This window comes from Glycine soja, chromosome 10 (assembly GCF_004193775.1).
Source record: "Glycine soja cultivar W05 chromosome 10, ASM419377v2, whole genome shotgun sequence".
Taxonomy (NCBI): Eukaryota; Viridiplantae; Streptophyta; class Magnoliopsida; order Fabales; family Fabaceae; genus Glycine; species Glycine soja.
Genome location: NC_041011.1, coordinates 11,291,868 through 11,315,686, shown reverse-complemented (window position 1 = coordinate 11,315,686; position 23,819 = coordinate 11,291,868). Strand labels below are relative to the sequence as shown.

Below are 23,819 nucleotides of genomic sequence, written 5' to 3'. Positions count from 1 at the left end.
ATGTAAATTTAAATAATAAATTTTGTGATAATTAATTTTGATATAAATCATACGAATTATTTAATCCATATATTTTTTTAAAAATAAAAAATATTTACTATCACAAATTTTTTACTATTACAAAATTTAATATATAATAAATAAATATTTTTTTATTTTATAATAGTAACCCGAATTAAATATGCATTAAATTTTGTAATAGTAACCTGAATTAAATAAAAAATATTTAATGCATATTTAATTCGGGTTACTATTACAAAAATATTTAATGCATTAAATTTTATAATAGTAACCCGAATTAAATAAAAAATATTTAATGCATTAATTCGGGTTACTATTACAAAAATATTTAATGCATTAAATTTTGTAATAGTAATCCAAATTAAATATACATTAAATTTTGTAATAGTAACCCAAATTAAATAAAAAATATTTAATTCATATATTTTTTTAAAAATAAAAAATATTTACTATCACAAATTTATTTTACTATTACAAAATTTAATATATATTAAATAAATATTTTTTTATTTTGTAAAAATAATCCGAATTAAATATGCATTAAATTTTGTAATAGTAAAATACAAAATACAAAATAACATAGGCAAATACAAAATAATCCAAAAATTTAAAAACCAAAAAAACAAATTAACTCATGGGAGAAGGTTCTTCTGTAGTTGAAAATAACAACAGCGGAAGATTCTTCCGCGAACAGCGGAAGAACCTTCTTCCGTGGCTTCTTGCAGAAGAAGTTCTTCCACGAGATGGCACGAAAGAAGGTTCTTCCGCAATTGAAAATAACAACAATGAAAGAACCTTTTTCCGTATGAAGGTATTCACATTTTTTAAACAAGGGCAATTTTGCCCATTCACATAATTGCTAGGTGCACCAGCAATGTTGCTGGGTGTACCTAGCAACTCCCTTAAGGCAGTTGCTTTGGGCCCAGTATTTTTGCTGGGATACCCAGCAACGCAGAGAAAGGACTAAAATGTCCTTTACTTTTTCTTGGATTGACGATCCATATGAATTGATGATCCATATGAGCCATACGGATTGACGATCCGTATGACCCATACGCATCATCAATTCGTATAAGTTTTTTTTAACTTATAACAATCCGTATGAGATTTTTTCTTTTACAGATTGTCAATCCGTTGGTCCATACGGATTGCCAATCCGTATTGGGCCTACAACACACTTAAGGCAGTTGCTTTGGGCACCCAGCAACACAGTAATAGGGCTAAAATGCCCTTCACTTTTTCACGGATCGACGATCTGTATAGTATGACTCATACGGATGGTCAATTCGTATGAGTTTTTTTTTTAACTCATACGGATTAATGGTCCAAGCTCGAACTTGTGCCTTCTGCATTATTAATAGAACACTCAAACTAACTAAGCTAATAGACACATTATGTTGTAAACAAATAGTGTCGCTATATATAATAGACACAAAAATTATATAATGAGCTTTTCAATATATAAAATATATTTGTTAACTCCGTATGACATACAGATTTTTAATTTCTTTTTTAAATTAAAATAAATATTAAATTTTTAAATTTTTTAAATTATAAGTATGTTAGTATGATTGTTAAAAATATTAATTTAATGTGTAAAGAAAAATTATTTGTTTATATGTTTATTTGAAATGTAATTCGTATTATTGTTTTAAATATTTTTAAAGAAGTGTAGATTGATAATTAATTTATAATTACTTATTTTTATATTTTGAAAATGGTATAATTTGTAAGATAATTTATAGTTGTAATGTATGGATAATTTATTTGAGTTTTTGTGGTCTAAAATTGATTGTTTTGTGAGGTAATAATTTGATGAATTAGATTAAGTTGAATAAAATAATTTATTTTACTACATATGCTACGGTTATAATTTTTTATGTATTATATGGTTATGAATTGTAAGAATAAAAAGTTGATGTTATTGGTTTTTAATACATAGGGTTATCAATTTTAATGTTTATAAAATGATATGCAGTAAAAAATTACGTAGGGTTTTGTGTGATAGTATATGTATGGTGCGGTTAGGGGTTGTTTGTTTGTGATATTGAAAATTTTGAATCTCTTGTTAAGATGGACGAAGATTAATAGATGTATGAGAATATAATGTCTGAAGAAGTTGATATGAATGATGAAAATGAAGACGAAGTTGGTGTGAATGAAGAATATGTTGATTGTTCTTATGCGTTTAATACTTCTCAGGTAATAATATGATTTATTGTTATTAAATTAATAAAATGAATGTCCTTTTGAAGACTAAACTTATGTGGATTGCATTGTAGGTGTTTGCTACCCGAGATTATGTTTTGCAATAGACTCAATCAGTTGCTTATAAAATTGGATTTGTCACGGTAATTATGAGGTCAGACATAAACATTGGTATGAAAGGAATGACTTCATTTGTGTTAATTGGTTGTGAAAAGAGTGGTCAGTGTAGGTCTAGGAAGAAAGATTTTGTCAGAAAAGATACTGGCAGTAGGAAATGTGGGTGTCCTTTTAAGTTTCGTTGGAAACCAGTGGTTGGAGGCCAATGATGGATGTGAAGTTAATGTGTGGGAGTCATAATCTTGAATTGGCCAAGTCATTAGTTGGACATCCATACTCTGGCCGATTGCCAAGGATGATAAGACAATTATTACTTATATGACAAAGTCAATGGTGAAGCCAAGAAATATTCTGCTAACGTTGAAGGAGCATAATGCCAATAGTTGTACAACAATCAAACAAATATATAATGCAAGAAGTGCATACCATTATTCCATAAGAGGCAATGATACTGAAATGCAACATCTAATGAAACTTCTTGAATGGGATTAGTATATTCATTGACATAGATTAAAGGATGAAAATGTTGTATGTGATATCTTCTGGTGTCATCCAGATGCGGTGAAGTTATGCAATGCATGTAATTTGGTGTTTTTGATAGATAGTACCTACAAAACAAACAGGTACAGGCTCCCGTTACTTGACTTTGTTGGTGTAATACCAACGAGGATGACATTCTCTACTGGTTTTGCATATTTGGAGGGAGAATGTCTAAATAATGTGGTCTGGGCTCTCGAACAGTTTCGAGGTATTTTTTTGAGACATGATGCCCTCCCTGTTGTCACCGGCAGAGACCTAGCATTGATGAATGCCGTGAAAACTGTATTCCCTGAGTGTACCAACTTTTTGTGTAGGTTTCACATCGACAAGAATGTCAAGGCAAAATGTAAATCCATAATTGGTTAAAAAATGCAAGGGAGTATGTTATGGATGCCTGAGGGGAGTTTGGTTGATTGTTGTTCCAAGCATCAATTCGATGATTGCCTTAAGAAGTTTGAAATTGCTTGTTCACCATGACCAATGTTTGTTGACTATGTCAATGAAACATGGATAATTCATCACAAGGAAAAATTTGTTAAAGCCTGGACGAATAAGGTGATGTACTTAGGAAACACAGCAACAAACAGGTATGAAAATGTTTATATTTTTTTATTAGGGTTGAGGAATTCATGGATTTTAATTATTGTATTTGTTTAATGCTTTTTGTGTATTTAAAATGTAGGGTTGAATCTGCTCATTGAGCTTTAAAAAGATTGTTACAAAATAACCTTGGAGACCTATGTAGTGTTTGGGATGCCATGAACAACATGATCACGTTGCAACACATAGAAATTAAGGCATCCTTTGAGGCAAGTACATATGTGGTTGAAAATGTTTTTAAAATTACCTTATACAAGAGGCTACTTGGCATGGTATCAAGGTATGCTTTAAATCAGATTGCTGCTGAGTATGAGCGTGTACATTATGCTGACAAAAACCCTTCTCGTTGTGGATGTGTCATGAGAATTACTCACGGTCTTCCATGTACATGTGAGATATCCAAATATGTTCTTGGTATCATACCACTTGAGACAATCTATATGTTTTGGCGGAGGCTAAGTTTTTCAGACCAAGGGTTATCTGAGCCCCAAGTGACCATAACCGAAGAGATGGAAACTATATCCAAGCGATTTGAAGAGTTTGATGTTTGTGGCAAAGTTACTCTAAAGAGTAAACTCCGAGAAATTGCCTACATTGATCTAAACTCTATGTGTCATCCTCCAGAGAAGGTCAACACCAAAGGTGCACAGAAGAAATTGATGACCAAACACCAAAGATAAACAAAGTGTGATCCTTCTTATTGGAAGTATGTTGATGCTTTACATTCTGTGCAAAATAGTGATTCTTCAGTCAAACGTAGTGCATCATCTTCTGACTAGGCCATTCCAAGAAGGATTATGCCGATGTTGGATCAATTTCATCCATTCATTCACAATTTCATTGAAAACATTGTGGATGTGAAAGCTAACGATAACTATGGATATCGTGCAATTGCTGTGTTATTAGGTATGGGTGAAGATTCATGGTCATTGGTGCACAACCATTTGCTTAAAGAACTTGTCAAATGATTTGATGAGTATATCAACCTCTTTAGTGACATATGCAAACTTGAGGAATTAAAGAGGTCCCTACTTGTTGAAAAGAGACTATTTTGATTTAAGTGGAGAGTGAAGAGTGACATTGTAATATACTACATTAATATATAATTGTTTTACTGGAAATTCATGTAATTATGTATTATACTTTATGTTAAAGTTCACTGTTTAGGGTTACTATAATACTTAGGGTTTAGTCTTACGTGCGGTGTTAGAGTTAATTGTGACGTGAAAACCAGGGTTTAGTGTTACACTTTAGGGTTAAATAATTTATGTTTGTCCATAGTAATATAAAAAAATTCAAATAAAATTGCTAAAACAAAAATGTTGTCAAATCAAATAAAATGATAAACATAGTCTACAAATTTTTGTAAAAAATTATAAATGTCTTTATGCGTGATCCGTGCGCCGCCTTCGTCGCGGCCGCACATATACATTGCGATCCATAATGACACCCTTAATGATCCTTAGGCAGTCTTGCATGACATCGTATGTTTCTGTGCCTTTAGTCATCATCCTTAGGTTGAGCAACCACTCCAACATTTCTGCAATTGCTTGGCAAGCCTCCTATGATATTGACAACAACAAATAAGGTATAATCATATTGCATAATTAAATTAAATGAAATTAAGAATAACATGAATATATATGTTACCACTGCATGTCTAGGCTGCTCCACATCAGAAGGTGCTGGTGCAGGTGCTTCCTCCGTAGCTACTGTCGCCACCGGGTACTCTAGCACATTTGGTTCCACATATGTCTCATCTTGCATGATAGATGGATGTCTGGGTGGATCACTAGGCTGTGTCAGCCTGGTGCACATTGTCCATGTAGTCTGGTGCATATTGTCCAGGCACAACACAAATCTGGCCCACCGGTGCAAGGTAGTCAGAGAAATGCATCCATCTGTCATCAATATCTTTGAAGCATAATCTTGAACCCGGACAGTGTAGAAGAATCGTTTGAACATACCCAAATTGCCTCACCACCCTCTCTGATCGGTGTATGACAACAATGGGATCCCATCGGATATGTCCAAAAAAACATGAAATGAGGTCAAACTGCACCGTGGTCACCTAAGACATCCAGCAAGCATCAACAGTCGTTAGTCGATCTAGATGCTTCCAATACGTCAATACTAGTAATGCCTTCGTAGATGTCCAACGGTAGGCATGTGGTGACCTTTCATCATAGTCTGAGTCTGTAAAAGCCTCAGCAATAGATGTAAAATGCTCATAAATCCAACACTACACAAATTTGATCAGAACAAAAAAAATTAAAATGAACATATTAAAAACAATTAAATAACAATCAATGACAATTACCTGTAATAGTGTGATATATCCAGCAAGTTGTCTGTCACCGCTCTTACAAGCATTATTCAAATTATCGTACATATACACTAGGACGGTAGCTCCCATGCGTAGCTTCCATTATGACTAAGGTCTCGAAAGGCGTCCAAGAACACCACATGCATGTGTATTGCACTCTTGTTAGCAAAAATAGTGCAACCTAACAAATGTAGCAAATAAGCTCGAGCTGCTACATTCCAGTGTCTGGCCTCACATTTACTATGATAAATCTCTCGTAGCCACGATAGGCGTACGCATGCTCCATGACACTGTACTGTCTCAGCTCTAGCTTCATCTTTAGTGACTTCAAGTAACTCCACTAACATCAACACCACTTCGTCAAAATGAAGAGTGTCGAAGCTGTGGAACGCGCCTATGATGGGCAGATGAAGCAAATAGGCCACATCATCGAGGGTGATGGTGACCTCTCTTACTGGAAGATAGAAACTGCTCGTTTCCTTATGCTACCTCTCCATAAAAGTTGATATAAGTCCCCGATCGCCAGTGTCCAATGAACATGCAATCAAAGGACTTAATCCTATGGTAGCAACTAACCCTTCAATCTCAGCAGCAGGCGTCTTGAATTTCTGAACCTTCATTCCATGGGAGGATAACTTCAATTTAGGACGTTCCTAAAAAAAAATTAAATAATTTTAACAATAATAACAAATACTTATTGAAATACAATTTATTAAAAACTATAAATATCTCTTCATTCTAAGCAATGACTGCAACATGATCAACATAGGCAGTTAGCACTGATGTATCACACGACCCACCTAGAAAATCCTGGGCATCAACACCTGCTTCTTCAACATGTTGGAAGACCTCTTTAGCTGCGTGATCCACGTGAGGAGCATCCTCAACAACATCGACAACAACATCGACAACTTCCCATTGCCTACATGCGGATGTTGTGGGCCTTCGTCGCTGGGGAGTATCATTTGAATCACGATTATCTTTTCTCCCTAAGGCTCTTCCTATAACTCTGCCTAAGGCACAACCTAAACTTCTAATTCTAACCATAATCTGTAAATTTGCAAATACATAGAAATTTATGTCAAAATTCAAACAATACTTAAATCAATTACAATACAATCATTCCTAAATAAAAAAAATTATTTTAGAGTTAAAAGAAAAACAAAATCAATATATTTAGAATTAAAAGAAATAACTATTTAAAAACATATCAAAATAATTTTTTTTTATTTATCTAATAAACAATAACTATTTACAAACAAATGACAAAATAATATATTTATATTTCATACAAAAAAACTATTTAAAAACAAATACAAAAATTAATATATTTACAATTAAAATAAATAACTATTTCAAAACATAATTCAAAATAAACTATTTTTATTTAAAACACAAACAATACCTATTTTTAAAACAAAATTAAAATTTATATATTTACAATTACAAAAAAAATTACTATTTCAAATCATAATTCAAAAACTATTTTTTATTTATAAAATAAACAATAACTATTTACAAACAAAAAAAGAAAATAATATATTTATATTTCATAAAAGAACCTATTTAAAAAAGAAAAGAAAATAATACTTTTTATAAAAAAAAAACTTTTACTATTAAAAAAAATTTAATACATTTTTTAATAATTTAAAAAATAACATATGATTCGTATAACTCATACGGATTATATAATTCATATGTAGTATACGGAACCCAACCACCACCAAGCTGCCATTAATGAAGGAGAAGGAAGCTTACCTCAGTGGTGGAAGCGACACAGAGCGATGGAGACATCCTTAATGCCGACAACGGAAGCAACCAATGGCGGTGATGCAAAGGAAACCAAGGAAGAGGAAGCAAGAAGACGAAGGCGCAACGTGAAGAAGAGAAGGGAGATGACGACATATGGACGAGGAATAGTAAAGCACAGGAAGTAGGGTTTTTAAAATTTAAGTGAAAGATATTTTTGTCACTTCACTTAAATTGCTAGGTGCACTAGCAATAATGCTGGGTGCACCTAGCAACCAATGGAAATCGCGCGAGACTTGTATAAGTCTCCCACCATGGGAAACTCAATTTGGATTGTTAGATTTTTTTTTTTAATTTTAAATTGATGGTTCATATTTTTTTTTTATCTTTTTGGTTTTCTTAATTTTAACACACACACTCTTTACTTTCACGAATTTTATGAATACTAACTTCTGTAATATATTTATTTTCTAATACATTACAAAAATTAGTTTTGGTAATATATATAATTTTTTTGTAATGTATAAAAAATTGTACTATAGATTTTCATAATTTTAAGTTTTATGTTACGGAAATTAGTTTTCATGAGTTATGAAAAGTGAAAAAAAAAAAAAGAACTGTAAATAAAAACTATCAAAAGTTGCTCTTATACTCAACATTTATGTTGGACCATGGAACAGTTTTTTATAGCTTTTTTTGAATGAATAATAATTTTAATTGTTTAAAAAACATCATTACTATTCTAAGTAATACGATATTAAGTAGATTTAATATATGATCATTTAAACGCTTAAAAAAACATCACAATATTTTAAGTAATTAACATATTAAGTATATTGAACATATATGAGGGTTGAAGAAAAAATGTGTTGAAGAGAATTACAAAAAAAGACAGAGTAAGTTATAAGCTTTTTTTCTTCCTTAAATTAATAAACTAAGGTTGAGAAGGGTCCACATCTTATATATCCTTCACAAAGACATCATATCATTTTTTCTTCATAAAAAAAGAGAGAGAAGAAAAGGATATGATAATATTTTACCTTATCCTTGTATTATATATAACACAATAAATTAAGAGATCTAACTCAATTAATTAAATAAAATATATGAGTTATGTATATTATAAACTTCTGACACATGATCATATATATAACAATGTAACTTAGGCCTTTGCCTTATGCCTTTTGATTGATATTCATTAGTGACACACAATCACAAGCACAACAACTAAACAAATTAATGATATCATAAATTATATAAGACTCAATAGTGACAATGAGATTATAATAATTAATTTTTCAAAATTCACATACCTAAATCATTCCTAGACAAATGGTCATTGAACTTTTAAAGTTACATTTTTAATGGTATATTGTAAACACTTTAATTATGAGCTTAAATAATTATATTGTCTTGTAATTAATTATTAATAATACCTAAAACAGCTGTTACTAAAAAGAGTTTTTCGAATTAAAATTGTTATATAAGATCAACAATGTTATGAATTAATTATTTTATCTATTGAGAGTGAAATTTCAAAATTATTAGATTTTTTTTTTTGTCTTAGACCAGAGATCATGAGTGTCCCTCACTGGGTCAAAGACTCATCTTACTCACTAAATAGATTGTTTATACTCGTGAGTGCAACAAGACCTTACAACATTATACCAACTCTTTGGGTTCACTAGATTATAAAATATTGATAAATGATTTTACAACTAAAAAATCTAGAAGAATAATATAAAAATTAAAAAATAATATTTCATCAATTTTTTTCTTAAGCTCTAATTTCTTTAAACGCAGTCCTGTCATGATAGTTTCTTTGATTTTTATGGATTATATATATATATATATATATATATATATGAGATACATATATCATGCAAATTAAATATTAAATAATATATATATAACGATTTCATGAGATACATTACATTAATCATGAATGGCAATATTTAATTATATATGAAGTCGAAGCCAACAAAGAGTAATACTAACATACTAACATAATAATATAAACAAACAGGGAAACTAGTTACTCAACGATGGTTAAAGGCTTGCTGAGTCTTGCTTTCTTCTTCATCCTCTTCCTTACATAGGGGCAACCTTGTGAGTTGAAGAGGCTCCAAACTTGATGAGGAGGGTGCTGTGTCCATTTCAAGGTCAAAGCCAGTGTTATTGTTGAAGCTGCTCAAGTTCAGAAGGTTGGTTGAAGCACATGAGTTGTTGGAATATGCTGGTTGTAGTGCTCCTGCATTCATATTTGGTTGTTGTAGCTGTGTGGTCTGAAGTGCACTTGCATAGGCAAACCTACTATTCATCAGCTGAGTTTGCAACATAGCTAGCTCTGCTTGCAAAGTTGCCACCTGGATTGGATAAAAAATCAGCAATTTCATAGATAAAAAATTAAGGATTATTTAATTTTTTTAAGCATAGTAATAAGAGCCTTTCACTCAGTGAAAAAACCCTAAGTATTCTCATAAATTTTAATTGTTGGACTAACCATAAAATTAATCATTGATCCAAGACTTAATTAGTCACAGTTAAAAGCTCTTCATCTCTCTCAAAAGATATATTGTATGGAATTAAACTCATGTTTGTCCTCTCTACAAGTTTTGTGTGTTCTCAATTGAGTTATACCATTGAATATGTAGGATTATTTATTTAAGAAAATGTTTTCTGTTTTATTTTTACTTCTAATTAGAAAAATATCTCCTTATTTTCACTTTAATTTTCTTTTGTTCTATTTTCGCTGGAAACAAATTTAAAGTAGTATTGTCAAATAATAAAATATAGAGTAATTCTAGACATTGAAATTACAAAATAGCACCCCGGCCCATTTTGTATCTTTGAATTTATTTAGGATGTATGAGCATGCACAAGATCATTTGCGATACACCTGTTACATACACTTGCTTATCCATTTTAAAAATCAAACATGAATAACATGATCTTGACCAACCCTTTAATTAGGTACTAAAGAAACGTTTCTTCAAATTCCGTATTCACAACTTGGTAAAGAAGATATATTAATAATTTAATACATACCAATTTAAAGCAGAAAGAATTAAACTTAACATGATCTTATTTATCATTTAATTTTTATTGTATTCCGATTGAAAATTCTTAAATATTGTTAACAAAAAACAGACCTATTTAGTAAGAAGAATATTTGAGGAAAGCTACAATGAATTTGAAGTGACATTCATGAAATTAAACTGAAGCGGAAATCACGATGAGTTATGCTGTTACAGAATACAAAAGGGAGTGGATTCCTCTCAAGGGAGACCACTTGGATTTTCTCATGTAAAAATCTCCATCATCAAAACTTCATGTCTTCATTCTTTTATTATTTAAATTTTCTCTGTCTTATTTTGAATTAAAGACTGTAATTTCACACGACCAAAATGTCACATGAGGAAATTCCTTCCCACAAAATTAATAATATATATCCAGTCCTACGATATCAATGAATATTCTTTCACCAATTAGAAATAACATTCTACATAATATAAGAAATTTGATTATAAACTAATAATAATATAAGAAACTATAAATTGATTGTGGATATTATCATACAATCATAAATTATCATTTAGAATAATTTGTTAGTTTGATAAAAATATTTTATAATATCATCCAATCACAAATTATTTTATATATAATTTTTTGTCTCTTATAATAATTATTTAGATGATTTCTGATCAATTGGAATACATGCCTATTAAATTCTGATTTAATGTCAATTTTATTTTAACTTATCATTTTTTCGTTATAAGATATTATTTTAATTTGAGAGAGAAATTTTTCTGAACCTAATTTTTTAGTGATACATAAAAAAGACATATATGATTTTTCTTTTAAAAAAAAACTACCTGCTGTTGCAGAGCAAGGATGGTGGAGACACAACCATAAACTGGATCAGACAACCTTGCCTGAGCCTCATATGATATTGTTGTCACTGCTTCATTGCGGCGGTTCACCGAAATGTTGGACAAGAGCTTTGACACATTGCTAGCACCAAACACCTTGTGCACAGCTGCAAACTTGGCTGCACCCTGGTCATTACCAAAGTGGGGTGCAAAGATGCACCCTTCAATGCACCTCCTCCTCAAGAACTTGCATGCCCCACATGGTGTTGCGGGTGAAGATTCCACCATTGCTTCATCTTGTGTTTGTGCTGCCATGGCGCGCCTGGAAGCAATGCCTCTACGCCTGCTTCCAGAAGCGCCACTGTCACCACCACCTTCACCTTGGGACTCCGCCATGCTAACAATTAATTAATTGGAGTATTAATTATGATGTTAGAGAGTAAAAGCGAAAGGGGTGGTGGTGATGCTTATATGTTGTGGGGAGTGCACGTTAGTCTTGTGAGTGTGGTGAGGCTTTTGTTGTTTGAAAAAGAAAACGTTTAAGGTTGGTGAGGGAGAATGTGAGGGAGCACGTGCATGTGATGAAATTGTTGTTGCCGTTAGCATGTTTGTTAGATTCTATGTATATAATATTGAGATATGATGAAAGAGTAGTTATGTGAAACTTGAAAAGGTTGTCTTTGTGGTGGCCGGGGGGGAACACATGAACTGTGCAACATTTGTTACTCTTCGCGTGTGGGATGGTAGAACCTGACATGTATGGTTCTCGTGGGTAGAGGATTCTCATCCAAGATTACCCATTTTCTTTATTTTATTTTTTATCTTATAAGAAATAAAAGATTGATTAATAAGGGTCATTTTAAGCCACCGAGAATGAGTTTGGGAAGGGAACTTGTGGGAGTGAGACTTAGTACTTTTAAGCAGCTTTTAGAATTAGATTGGTCATTCAACTGATAAAGGTATTAGTTCAAAGTTTAATTTTTAACTGTAATTAAACTGGTAATAAAAATTTTATATTTAATATAATATATTAAAAAGAAATATAATATTACCTAAATTTGTATATTTTTTCCACTTTTATTATAACAACAAACGACCGCACTCTAGCTACCCTTAAAGGACCACAATGAAACTTCCCATCCTTAATATGTATATTCACTATATTCAATATTGTTCAGTATTATCCCCACCATGCAAGCATGAAAAACATTATTATATAAGATGTCTATCAATTGGACACCAAATAAAAAATAGTAAAATACAATGCATTAGTGTGTGTATATATATATATATATATATATATATATATATATATATATTCATAACCTGGTAAAAAAATATTTTTTTCTTCTTTTATCAATTATGGTTGCCATATGATATGATCTCACAGGAAAAAATAAGTTCTTGTTTATGCTACTTTTTATGCGACAGGATATTTACTTTTTCAGGATTTGTCAATATTTTACATTGTACAATGCATTAAAACGAAAGCCACTTAACTTCAACCAATAAACCTATCAAAGTTTTTTGTGAACAATATTTCACATTTCTTTATGATATCACATGACATTTTTTACTTTAAACAACTCAATCAAAGTTCTACTTCAACTAAAAAATTTATTAAAGTTTCTCAAATCAATCCCACATTTCTTTCTTTCTCACGTTTTTTAAGGTCACTTCCTTATTTATTTTTTAATATTATTTTGCCATGCTCTGACCCACTTTGCATGAAGAACAACCAGTGCTACAACAAGCAACTTTCAATTGAAGCGGGTTCCACTATTATGCTCTTGAATGGGTTACAATTTGACTTTGAGATGCTATTACTATACATGTTAGAAGTAGGAACTCCCGATATGCATAATGTATAATGTAATTTTTGAAAACCATTTAAAACTGGGCGAGCACTAGTTTTTCCAGTTTAGGCCGATTTATCAATATTTTGACCGATTTGTAAACAGATCAATTATCAAGTTCTTCCAATTCTCGATTTAACCGGTCCGGTCTGATTTTAACAACCATACTTTTAAGTATAAATCAACATGTGAGATCCATTATTTGACTGTTATTAAATTTAAATTCAAAAAGATAGATGAATTGAGTGAAAACAAAAAAGATTCAACAATTTATAAAAATAATCGAATGATTTCCAAAACAACCATTTCAATTCAATCGATAAATTCAATAAATTGTTCATTGAAAAAAAAAATAAAGGATCTTAATGCTAAAAGAAAAGCAGTTATAAAAAATGTATTTAATAGAAGACACAGAGACAATTTTTTTTATCAAATATCATCAGTGAATTCTAAAACTAAACAAAGTGAGATTTATTTGATAAAAAATTTCTTTTTTTTTTCGCATGTAATATGAAATATCATGGTTCTCAATAAGATTAAATGATCTAAGTTCAATGAGATGGAAGGTAAATGTAACACACACAATATTAATTTTTTAATGCTGTTGTATTATTAGGTTCTCTTTAAATCTCATTGTTTTTTTAATGAATTCTTTAAATTTCATTGTGTTTAACTCTGCCTCCCTAATTTAAATTTTTTTCTAATAAAAACTAAAAAATATTATTTTTATACCGGATCAGTTACTCATTCTGGACAAAAAAAATGACCAAGTACCTTAAATTTCACATCAGTTACCGCCTTAAGCTCAGCTTGTTTATTGACATAGAAAGCTTGTTTATGACTAAGCGAAGTGTACCCCACTCAAGCTCAGCTTGTTTATTGACATAGAAAGCCACACAAGACCATGGGTTTTTTCTTTTCTTGATTAAGCCTTTGTCAAGCAGATCCTTGATTTCCTTTTGACAGTATTGAAGAAGTTCCTCATTCATCTGAATTGGTTTGGCTTTTGTGGGAATTTGTTTTTTCCTAAAGTCTTTCTCATAGAGAAGGTCAACAATATGTTTCTTTCTATCCCAAAATGCATGTCGCAGATCGGAACATACAATTGATTCAATATGTTGTAATAAAGATTGAATTTTTTTCCCTTATCTGGGGTTTTTCCCGTTGTATTTGGATGTTATTAAAAGATACTTCTTCTTTTAAGAAGTTAATTTGGTTAATTTTGTTTTCTATAAGATTAATATTTCTAGAGATTGGTTTTGTAGAAAAATTGAATTGTAGTTATTCCTTCTTTAGATATTTGAAGGGGGAAAAGAGCTCTAATAAAGGAAGTACCTAGGATTACTTCATTCTTAAGGTTTTTTACCAGAAGAAAATTTGTGTTAATTCTAAGGTTTTGATTTTCAATAATTGCATTTGATAATTTAAAATTAATTTTTAATTTTGAGCCATTTGTTGTGCTTAATTTTTCTGAGGTTTTCTCAAAGAATTTTGTGGCAACTAATCCTTCTAAAATACAGTTTGAATCAGTCCCTGTATCAAATAGGGTCATAGTATCTAAGACGAAATCATTAATAATGATCTTGATGTTTATGTAAAAATTTAGGATTTTAATCTTGTTGATTAATCCCATAAACATTTCATCTTCTAGATTTTCATTTTCTTCATCTTTTTTGGTACTCTTAGAATCACTATTTTCCTCAAGTTGGGAAAGGATGATTTGATGAATTTCTTGTTGTTGGCGAAGTTCTTTAACTTCTCCTTTTAAATTATTAATTTCTGTTTGGAGATCCTGGATTGTGGTTGGTTTTGCTGAAGTATTTTCTAGTCTTTTGAATATGTTACTAATGTCCAATTTATTATTTGTGATGAAACCTTTTTGTCTAGGTTTTGTTTCTAAAGTTTTTTTCAATTTTTCCAGGAAAACCTTCTTTTCCTGGGGGTCAGGTATGGAGTTGATTGCCTCAAACAAGAGATCTTGTTCTCTTGTTAGAGTGTTAATTTGCCTCTCATCATCCATCGATGATAGTTAGTCATCTTGTTGAATTATGTTGAGGTTTTCATCAGAGAGTATGGAGGATGAAGCTTTTGTTTCTTCCTCTGAAGTTTCTATTAGCAAATTATTAATCTGCTCTTCAATGGCTGGTTCTAGGTTAAGATTTCTCAATTTTTTCTTTAACCTACAATATTTGCTAATGTGGCCTTGTTTTCCACAATTGTAACACGTTATTTTTTATTTTAATTTCTGTTTAGGATTTTTCATTTCTTTAATAGTCGAGGGTTTATGCGAGTATCTCCTTCTTGAAAATCTCTTTTTAATCGAGGGTTTGGCATATATTGTACACTTTATTTATTGTACTTGTTAATTAGTTATCATTATACATTGTTGAATACATGTTTTAGAATGGACTCATCTGAAATGCAGGCTGCACTTTAGAGAGTAAAAACTAATTATTTCCAACTAATTTGAAATTATCACCAAAATTTAATTTTATGTTGTACAAACTATATTTAGTTGACAATTTTAAATGAATTGAAAATATATGAACCATTAATATAATGAAAGATTGAGATGTAAGTACTTTTTTCTTTAAAGTACTAGATACACTTTAGAGGAGCTTGATAAATGATAGCGTAAGAAGAAATGGAATTAAAAAATATTATGCATTTTACTAAATTTTCAAAACTAATACCTATGTATTTTTTATTAATTTAAAAATTTAGTAAAATGCATTATATTAATCAAATCTATTATTTTTAATCAAATTTGTTAACTATTATAATCATGACTCATAATTATTTATCTTTTAAGTATTTGGTAATAATGCTAATTAAAGATTACAAATTTCATGTGGCATTTTTTTTTATCTAGATCACATGTATTTTTTGCTGCAGGTAATTATGTTTGAGATTATTATTAACAATAAAATTATTCATTCAAGTATCTAATGCATTTGTCTTAAGGATTATTTTTATGTCTTGGGAATACAATATTTAACCTCCTTAAACTTCAACTCTTTTGCAAATAGACATCAAAAACTTTAATTTTATCCTAATTGATCCTTAAATTTTATTCCATTTATTGCAAATAGATACCATAAACTTTAATTTTGTTCTAATTGATCCTTAAACTTTACATATTTTTTTTTTTTTACAAATAAACACCTTAAACTTTAAAATTTTTCCTTTTTATATTTCTATCAAGTTAGAGTTAAATATTTATTTTAAATATCAATCATTGAATAATCTTTTTTTATTTTCTTTTTTCAGTTCATTTCTTCATATATTGAAATATAACAAAATGTGGATTTATAAAAAGTAAATAATAAGAAACAACCAAAAGGTCTTTATTTGGTAATTTTTAATTCTAAATTTTATTATCTTGTAATGTTTGGAAAAGTGATTTATAAAAACAAAACTAATAAATGAACAAGAGTTAAAATAAATAAATTATTGAGATTTATTCTTTCTTATATAGGTACGTGAATACTTTAGTGAAGCTTGACAAAAAAAAATTGTCTGAACTAGATTTCCATCTATCCAAGAATTACACTGCGCATTGAGTCACAATGTAATTTATCTCTTTGTGAGTAGAATTTGTATGAGGTTTACTTTGAGTACACATATCCCTAGGAAGATTAGTACAATAATCTAGAAAGTTAACACATTAATCTAGACGTTTAAGATAAGATTCACCACTTTTGGCAAAAAATAATTTTTACCATTTTTGGCTATATCTACATTAGTCATTTCTTGCTAAAGATTCAAAAATAAAACCATCCATGTATTACAAGCTGGTGCACATCCCCTATGGCTTATACAATGGTCATTCAAGCTTGTCAATTGAACACATCACTAGCTTTGCATCATTTCCCATCATCTCTCACAAATTGCTCTTAAATCACAACTTAGACCCTTCATTCTCTCCTTCTTGCATGAGACCTTCAAGGAGGAAGAGACCACCATTTTATTCTTCTTCCAAGCTCCATAGTAGTAGTGTCTTGATATTTCTTCCATCAAAGCTTAGGTAAGGAGATCTTAATCTTCTTTCTCTTCTTGTTTTCCTTACCAAATTCGTACAAGCTTCTCATTCATGGTTCCAAAATTTCATTTTCATTCTTAGAAGTTTGAGGCATCAAGAACCTGAGCTCTTTGTTCATTTGAGTCATTTTGGGTAACTTCATTCAAGGTAAGGGGGGTCTTTCCACTTCTTGAATCATAACCTTGTTGTATTTAGAAGTTAGGCTTCATTGCATGTTGTTTTGATGTTCAAATATTCGTAGCTACTGCCTTGTTTGGAACTAGAGGATATGCTGTTTTTTATGGAAATTTTAAGGTTAGAAATGAGTTCTTTGGGTGTTAAAACTTAGGATTAGCCTTAAATTTCACTTAAATTGGAGTTTTCTAGCAAAAGTTATGAATAAAATAAGTTGAAAGACATTTTGTAGAATAGAAATCTGTCACGAAATTGAATTGATTATTATAGTTGTATGGACTATTTTTCTTAAAATTTTAACCTCGAAAAGGAGTTTTTGAGGTGTGAAAATATAGGGTAGCATATAAGATTCATGAAAAACCATCAAGAACACTGAAAATAAGTTAGGAGTGAAACTTTGTAAATTAAAAATGAGTGACAATGTAATTTTAGATAGTAGACAACCTAACATTGGGATTTGTGCCTCAAGATAACTTACTTTAGAATTATTTATTTTTTGAAACTATTGATTTAACTGCTATATTATTGTTTAGATAAACTGCAAGATCTGATGACTGATGTTTGCTTTGGAAATTGTGATGATTCTCCTTTGATAAAATTACTGAGATGCATGCATGTATAATTATTTTTATTATTGGTAAATGGTAAAATCGATAGTGAATTCCGACAAATTATATCTGTGGTGTTCAAATTTATATGTGTGTGTGTGTGTGCATATTATGTGTGTGTATGCATATTGTTATTTTATTTGTACGTGTTGTGGTTTAGATTCGGGGTGCTTGATCTTCAACAAATTTGTTTGTTATGATTATTAGATGGTTGTAATCATAGTCGTTATGTTGTCTGATTGTTTTGTGTGACAAGTGGTTTCTATTGCTTAAGGGACCACGATTGATTCCCTAAGAGTAATATGCAGGCCTGAGCATCATCTCTCTTTTTTGTTTGTTTGTTTGTACGTGTTTGTTAATGCATGCGACACAAAAGCTATGTACGCGATACAGTGACAGAAGTCAAGAGGATTCAAGAGAAAACAAGGAACCAATGATTCTATTTTCTTCTGTGAGAAAGTGAGGTTACGTTGAGAAAATTGATGATGGAGAGAGATCCACTAAGGTATAGTGGGCAGAGAGGTTCGAAGAACGTAGGAAAATTAACGAATGGTGACTATCTAATATTTGGTACACTCATTTGGCGCGGGTAACTCACAAGACTCACTTTGCTACTCTGATGAGCTCTGACGACATCATAAACTTCAATTTTATCCTAATTGATCCTTAAATTTTATCTCATTTATTGCAAATAGATACCATAAACTTTAATTTTGTTCTATTTGATCCTTCAACTTTACATTTTTTTTTACAAATAAACACCTTAAACTTTAAAATTTGTCCTTTTTATATTTCTATCAAGTTAGAGTTAAGTATTGATTTTAAATATCAATCATTTAATAATCTCTTTTTTTATTTTCTTTTTTTACAATTCATTACTTCATATATTGAAATATAACAAAATATGGATTTATAAAAAGTAAATAATAAGAAACAACCAAAAGGTCTTTATTTGATATTTTTAATTATAAATTTTATTATCTTGTAATGTTTGGAAAAGTGATTTAGAAAAACAAAACTAATAAATGAACAAGAGATAAATAAATAAGTTATTAAGATTTATTCTTTGTTATATAGGTATGTGATTAGTTTAGTGAAGCTTGACAAAGAAAAAAAAATTGTTTGAGATTGATTTCCATCTATGCAATAATTACATTGCTCATTGAGTCATAGTGTAATTTGTCTCAGTGTGAGTAGATTGTGTGTGAGGTTTACTCTGAATACACGTATCCCTAAGGAGATTAACATGATAATCTAGGAAGTTAGCACATTAATCTAGACATTTAATATAGGACTCACCACTTTTGGCAAAAAGCAATTCATACCATTTTTGTCGAGTGAATAAACAATTTAGTCCCTGAGATTGTACTCACTTTGCATATTAGTCCCTAACTTAATGTTAAATTCAAAATAGTCCCCATCTTTGCATAAGTGTTACAAAATAGTCCTTTCGTTAAATTTTAAAGTAACATTGTTAGTGAGGTCAATTTTAGTGCAATGTAGACTATCCAATGTGACACTAAAGGATGACGTTGTATGACATGTGGACGTGCTTCTTAAAAGATGTCAGGTCATTTGATGATAACAAAACGAGTAAATAGGCAATTTAGTCCCTGACTTTGTACCCTTGTTGCATATTAGTCCCTAACTTAATGAAAAATTCAAAATAGTCCCTATCTTTTGCATAAGTGTTGCAAAATAATCCTTCCGTTAAATTTTAAAGTAACGCTGTTAGTGAGGTCAATTTTAGTGTCACGTCATTTGATGATGATAGAATGAGTGGCTTCTTCAAATTTGATGGTTCTGAACCAATTGAGGCATATATACGAAAAAGAACTCACACACAATTGCACAAATAAAAAGAACCAAAAATCCACAGCAACAACCTTATCTCTGTAGCCGTCAACACCCATGGGAGAGGTCTGCATAACCATTCTCTTTTCCTTTTTTTTTCCTTCAATTACCATCAATGTATCATTCCGGGTTTTGATTTTTGTTGTGTTCTGAATAGGAAGAGAAAAAACCAGAGGAAAACAAAGTGGAGGAGAAAAAAGAAGAGGAAGAAGAAAAGAAAGAAGAAGAGAAAAAACCAGAGGAATAAAAAGATGACAAGGAATCCAAGGAGAAATCTGCGCCGTCAGAAATCGTGCAAGGCATAACCTTCGCAATGCATGGACACTTTAAGCACAATTTCGGGCATCTTTTAAGTTAGGGACTATTTTGCAACACTTATGCAAAAGATAGGGACTATTTTGAATTTGTCATTAAGTTAGGGACTAATATGCAACAGGGGTACAAAGCTAGGGACTAAATTGCCTATTTATTCGTTTTGTTATCATCAAATGACATGGCATCTTTTAGGAGGCACGTCCACGTGCCATGCCACGTCATCCTTTAGTGCCACGTTGGATAATCCACGTGGCACTAAAATTGACCTCACTAACAACGTCACTTTAAAATTTAACAGAAGGACTATTTTGCAACATTTATGCAAAGATAGGGACTATTTTGAATTTAACATTAAGTTAGGGACTAATATGCAAAATAGGTACAATCTCAGGGACTAAATTGTCTATTCACTCCATTTTTTGTCTATGTCTACTTTAGTCATTTCCTTCTAAAAATTCAAAAGCTAAACCATCCACGTATGGTAAGCTGGTGCACATCCCCCCATGGCCTATACAATGGTCATTCAAGCTTGTCAATTGAATACATCACTAGCTTTGCATCATATCTCATCATCTCTCACAATTTGCTCTTAAAAATCACAACTTGAACCCTTCATTCTCTCCTTCTTGCATGAGACCTTCAAGGAGGAAGAGACCACCATTTTCTTCTTCTTCTAAGCTCCATAGTCCTGATATTTATTCCATCAAAGCTTAGGTAAGGAGCCCTTAATCTTCTTTCTCTTCTTGTTTTCCTTACCAAATTCGTGCAAGCTTCTCATTCATGGTTTCAAAATTTCATTTTCATTCTTAGAAGTTTGAGACATCAAGGACCTAAGCTCTTTGTTCATTTGAGTCATTTCATGTAAATTCATTCAAGGTAAGAGGGTCTTTCCACTTCTTGATTTAACTGTTATATTATTGTTGGGATAAACTGCAAAATCTGATGATTGATGTCTGCTTTGGAAATTGTGATGATTATCCGCTGATAAAATTAATTAGATACATGCATGTATAATAATAATAATTATTGGTAAAAGGTAAGACCGACAGAGTGTGAATTTCAACAAATTATATTTGTGGCATTCAAATTTATATTTTGCTACATATGTGTGTGTGTGTGTGTGTGTGTGTATGTATCTGTATTTGTATATTGTTATTTTATTTGCATGTGATGTGGTTTAGGTTCGAGGGTGTTTGATCCTCGACAAATTTGTTTGTTATGATTGTTAGATGGCTGTAATCATAGCCGTTATGTTGTCCGATTGTTTTGTGTGACAAGTGGTTTCTACCGCTTAAGGGACCACGATTGATTCCCTAAGAGTAGTATACAGGCTTGAGCCTTATCTCTCTTTCTTGTTTGTTTGTTTGTACGTGTTTGTTAATGCACGTGACACAAGGGCTATGTACGCAATGCAGTGACAAAAGTCAAGAGGATTGGAGAGAGAGCAGGGAATCAGTGGTTCTATTTTCTTCATGAGAAAGTGAGGTTATGTTGCGAAAATGGATGATGGAGAGAGATACACTAGGGTATAGTGGACAAATGGGGTTCAAGAACTTAGGGGAATTAACAAGTTGTGACTATCTAGCATTTGGTGTACTCATTTGGCATGGGTAACTCACAAGCCTCACTTTGCTACTCTTGATGGGCTTTAAGACTATGCTCTTTGAGTTGGGAGCTTGGGATTAGTGTGCGATGTATCTGTATGTGGCAATCACTCTCGACTATTATCCACATGATTATGTCAGACCATCAAGGCCTGGGAGGATTGGTGGCAGGTGAGAAGTGTGTTAGTAATGCACTTAGGATCTCGAGAGTGTTGTTTACTTAGAGAAACCATGCATAGTGGTTAATTAGGTTGCATCTTGTCCTTGTTTGACTATTGTGTGTTTGTGGCATTTGAGGAGTAGAGGAGTCACCCCTACAACCAACAACTTTCAAGTATTGAAGATGTCGAGTACACTGGCGGGCTTGGTGTAGCTTGTAGAGTAAGCAGGTATTGCCATGCACTATTACATGGACCACATGTTACGTCTGCCATACTTGAGTCCACATAGTGCCAATAGATAAACCGAATACAATGCCCATTATTGACCATACATTGACTTGCTATATCCCATGGAATTCACCACTCGCACAAAGCTTTGATATTATGATAATTATTGCTAGAAGAGCCATGCCATGATTTGGAATTCCTATTGACTCCAGTGGAGTACAATGGGTGGGGCAACATTCATCAATATAACGTGGAACAAGTGCACCCAGTCAAGGTTATAGAGGACTAAGGAGACCATACGAACATGTTGCCTTAGGAGATTGAGGAGTACCGAGAGCTTCAGAGGCAATTGGAGAAGACGTCTGAGAAGGAGAGTGAGATTCTTCTAAGGACGCATCTTAGATAGTTCAGTACTCTTGGTGTGATAAGTGGTCTGTTTTAGTCCTAGTTTTCTTCATTGATTTTGATGTATTTTAAGAGAGGTTTCTCCACATATATGTATTTTGTTGAAGCAAAGATGTAAAAATTGATTTTGCTTACTTTCATATTATCATGGGTTGTGTTCGTATTATTTCTTTTGTGACATTACTGATGTTATTTATTTATGTATAAAGACTAAGTTATTCTATATCGGAGTTTATTTTAATTCAATGTAAATGTTTATTGTTTCCAATTGACACATTGTTTTTAAGAAAATAACAAAAAAAAAATACATGAAAAAGTTTTACTAATGATAAGTAGCAGTTAAATATTGTAACACATATTTCTAAAATAAATTAAATAAAAGAGTTTTCAAGTAATATTTTAATGTCTAAAAGTCGAGGTGTTACAATAACTATTTATAAAAGAGATAAATTTTAAGAATTAATGGAGATAGAATTAAAAGTAAGGTGTCTATTTGCAAAAAGAGTAAAGATTAAGATCAATTGGAATGAAATTAAAGTTTATAATGTCTATTAGCAAACAAGATAAAATATAAGGATCAATTAGTATAAAATTAAACTTTAGATTGCCTATTTACAAAAAGTTTAGAAGAGTTAAACACTTTTTCACTTAACTCATAAAGTTGATACAACGATGTGAAATAACACTGCCTTCACATATGAGTGGGGGGGGGGGGAAGGTGGGTAAATCTTATTAGTGAGAGAATCATGTTCGATCTTTCTTATGTGTATAATTTCTTTGGGCAAGTGATAATCACATATTATGAGTGAGATTAGTCTTTGACCCGATGATTTGAAGACACGTGATCTTTGACTCAGGACAAAAAAAAAAATCTTTTTTCACTTAAGTTCTATAAATTTGATTTTTAAATTTTATGGTATTCAAGTAGGAAACTTTAATTACTAATATTATTATCAAAAGATTTAAAAACATAAACAAAAAGGTTATACACATACAATGTAAAATAATAATTTTACATTATTATCAAATCACAATTCCTAAAAAAGTTAGAATCACCGAAAAAGTTGGTTGGTAAAAAATTCATACCAATCGACAATTTTTTTTTGAATTTTTATGTAAAAGGTCTATAAATGAAATTA

The 23,819-nt window shown here is 31.1% G+C and overlaps 1 protein-coding gene across 1 annotated transcript; it reads right to left on the bottom strand.

Moving 5' to 3' along the window:
- Positions 1-9,496: 9,496 nt before the first annotated feature.
- LOC114369408 (LOB domain-containing protein 20-like) lies at positions 9,497-11,903 on the bottom strand. The gene is made up of 2 exons (XM_028326640.1): positions 11,437-11,903; positions 9,497-9,927 (listed from the first exon to the last, which is right to left on the bottom strand). Exons 1-2 carry the CDS (start codon positions 11,827-11,829, stop codon positions 9,601-9,603), a joined length of 720 nt encoding a protein of 239 aa, XP_028182441.1. The 5' UTR covers positions 11,830-11,903; the 3' UTR covers positions 9,497-9,600.
- Between the last annotated feature and the right edge of the window lie 11,916 nt (positions 11,904-23,819).